Here is a 2,434-nt window from a genome sequence, read left to right on the forward strand (position 1 = left end):
ACCGCCTTTAGTCGGACAAATCGATCCCAGGACTTATTCTTTGTAAGCCGAGTACTTGTTCTATTGATCTCTTTTGTCGAACCGCTAGATGCGGGGATGTAAACACACCAACATCGGTTGCCAAGCGATGGTGGTGGTGGGTGGACAAACTCTGACACATACATACACATACATATCCATATACACAATTTCCGTCTACCAAATCCACTTACAAGTCTTTAGTCGGCCCGTGGCTATAGTAGAAGACACTTGCCCAAGATACCACGCACTGAAACTGAACCCGGAATCATGTTGTTGGGAAGCAAGCTTCTTACCACACAGTCACTTCTATATATATTTATAATTCTTATTCATTTTGATCGGCAGAAGTTATAAGGTGACCCAAGGGCTGAGAGTCTCGTGCATGGTACTTACCAAATCTGAAACTAGTTTGATGTCATACACGAAACTATCGGCTGTTGAGTCACTTTGCAGCTTCAGACGATTAGAAATATTAATAATAATCTTTTCTAAAATAGGCACAAAGCCTGAAATTTCAAGGGAGGGGTCTAGTCGATTACATCGACTCTTGTGCTTGACTGGTACTTATTTTATCAACCCAATAGGATGAAAGGCAAAGCCCACCTCGGCGAGATATGAACTCAGAATATTAAGACGGATAAAATGCTACCAAGCATTTTGCTCAGCGAGCTAACGATTCTGCCAGAGTTTTATTTACCCTACTTCTCTCAAGTGTAAAGAATATGTATATATCACATTTACGTATTTATTTGTTTTGCGAATATTTTTATTTCCTGGTGTGAAATCGTGCGTTGAAACTGATATCGTTATATTTCGGGATGGTCTTTTTTCTTTTTCTTTTTCTTTTTTTTTTGCCACATAAACGAACATGTATGTTAATTTGACAAGGAAAAAATGACCGTCTCGAAATATAACAACATAAATGTATTAGAAAATAATACTAGAAGATTAATGATGGTCTGTATCAGTTGAAAATGTGTTTAGTGTTAAGTTCTGGAAGTGGCACAAGAAGTAAGTGTGAAGTTTCAACACATGCGAACTTAAGAAACTTTAAACTTTACCTACACGCTGACATAGTTTTCAATTTCCGCAGTCGAGATAACATCAAAAATACTTTGGTTAGTGTTTTAAGAAGATTTGGATAGTGAGAAGAAGAAAAAAAAACATTTGCTGGTGTAAAAGAAAAAGCTTCTATTCAGTATCACAAATGAATGACATGAGATATAGCCACTTGTCAATTCTTGTTTATCTTTATATATTATATCGTTGACATGAATTTTAGTACCTGTAGCTAAAATGTTAACCAAGAAATTCTTCAGTTGGTTAAATTAATAAAATTAAAAACGAAAGTAGCTTTTTTTTTTTTTTTTTTTTTAACGAAACCGAGTGATTCTACAAGAGTCACAAACGTCTGTATTGTGATTGACATAAAGAAAACAAAAATTTTGGCAACAAAATATTGGTGGTTAGGTAGCAGGAGTTTGAATGTTCGAGGCATGCAACTTCTGCGAGTGAATGGTACGGTCGGTAGAAACCAAAATACGATTTTCAATCTGGCTTCTAGACGGCTTAAAAGATTGATACAATGGCTTTTGGCTGCAGTTTAATTAGAAAAATGAAAGAAGGAAAGAGAATTGATGCAGAATTTTAGATGTTTAGAGAAGAAAACAATTCCATAAAAGTTCTTACCCGACGTGACGCCATCTTCGTGAAGTGTCAGGAAATAACAGAATCCTTCTCTCTGATTGGCTGGAGCTAAAATGGATGAATGTGAGTCTGTGAAGGGAAGAAGGGACCTTGCCGTTGCTAGGTCAGTTCCAAACAAGTAGATCCATGATCATTGCATCTTATGGAGTTGGGGTATATCCAGGATTATATTTTTCGATATGTCCTTTTATTACACAATTTGAAGAATAGCTAACTTTATTGCACATTTTGGAGGTTTGGTCAATGAGATCGGGTTTTTTTGTTTTTTTTAATGTATTTATTTATATTTATTTGACTGGTTAATGATCCCGACAAGATGAAAGACGAGCAGAATAATAAAAAAAATCACTAATTTAAACGGTTAACACCCAACCACGAAAGCAAAAATTTGCGCCAGCGAACCGGGGTTGCGGGAGAGGACTTTCGGAAAATTCACATGATCCGATTTTTTCCCTCATAACTTAGGAAAATGGATATCTTTTAATGATAGATTACGATTATAAAGAAATTTGTGGGGGAATTTTTTTCCGATGGGTGGTGAGAGGATTTTCGAAGAGAAAGAAATTCATAATTTTTTTTTTTTTGCTTGAGTGTAATGGAAGTAAGTTTGGAAAAAATTTTAGATTCGTTTATTTTTCGCTTGAGTAATAGAAAATGGTTTTTTAAAAAGATCCCATGTATCATGCTGAGAGAAACAAAAATTCAT

The 2,434-nt window shown here is 35.4% G+C and overlaps 1 protein-coding gene across 1 annotated transcript in view; it reads right to left on the bottom strand.

Moving 5' to 3' along the window:
* LOC106876402 (beta-sarcoglycan) overlaps window positions 1-1,818 on the bottom strand; it is a 17,521-nt gene extending 15,703 nt beyond the window's left edge. Inside the window, exon 1 of the mRNA XM_014924930.2 lies at window positions 1,711-1,818. Coding sequence (XP_014780416.1) covers window positions 1,711-1,725 — 15 coding nt within the window. The 5' untranslated portion in view covers window positions 1,726-1,818. The remainder of the gene's footprint in view (window positions 1-1,710) is intronic.
* Window positions 1,819-2,434: the final 616 nt, after the last annotated feature.

The sequence above is a fragment of the Octopus bimaculoides genome, chromosome 14, assembly GCF_001194135.2.
Source record: "Octopus bimaculoides isolate UCB-OBI-ISO-001 chromosome 14, ASM119413v2, whole genome shotgun sequence".
In the NCBI taxonomy this organism is placed as follows: domain Eukaryota; kingdom Metazoa; phylum Mollusca; class Cephalopoda; order Octopoda; family Octopodidae; genus Octopus; species Octopus bimaculoides.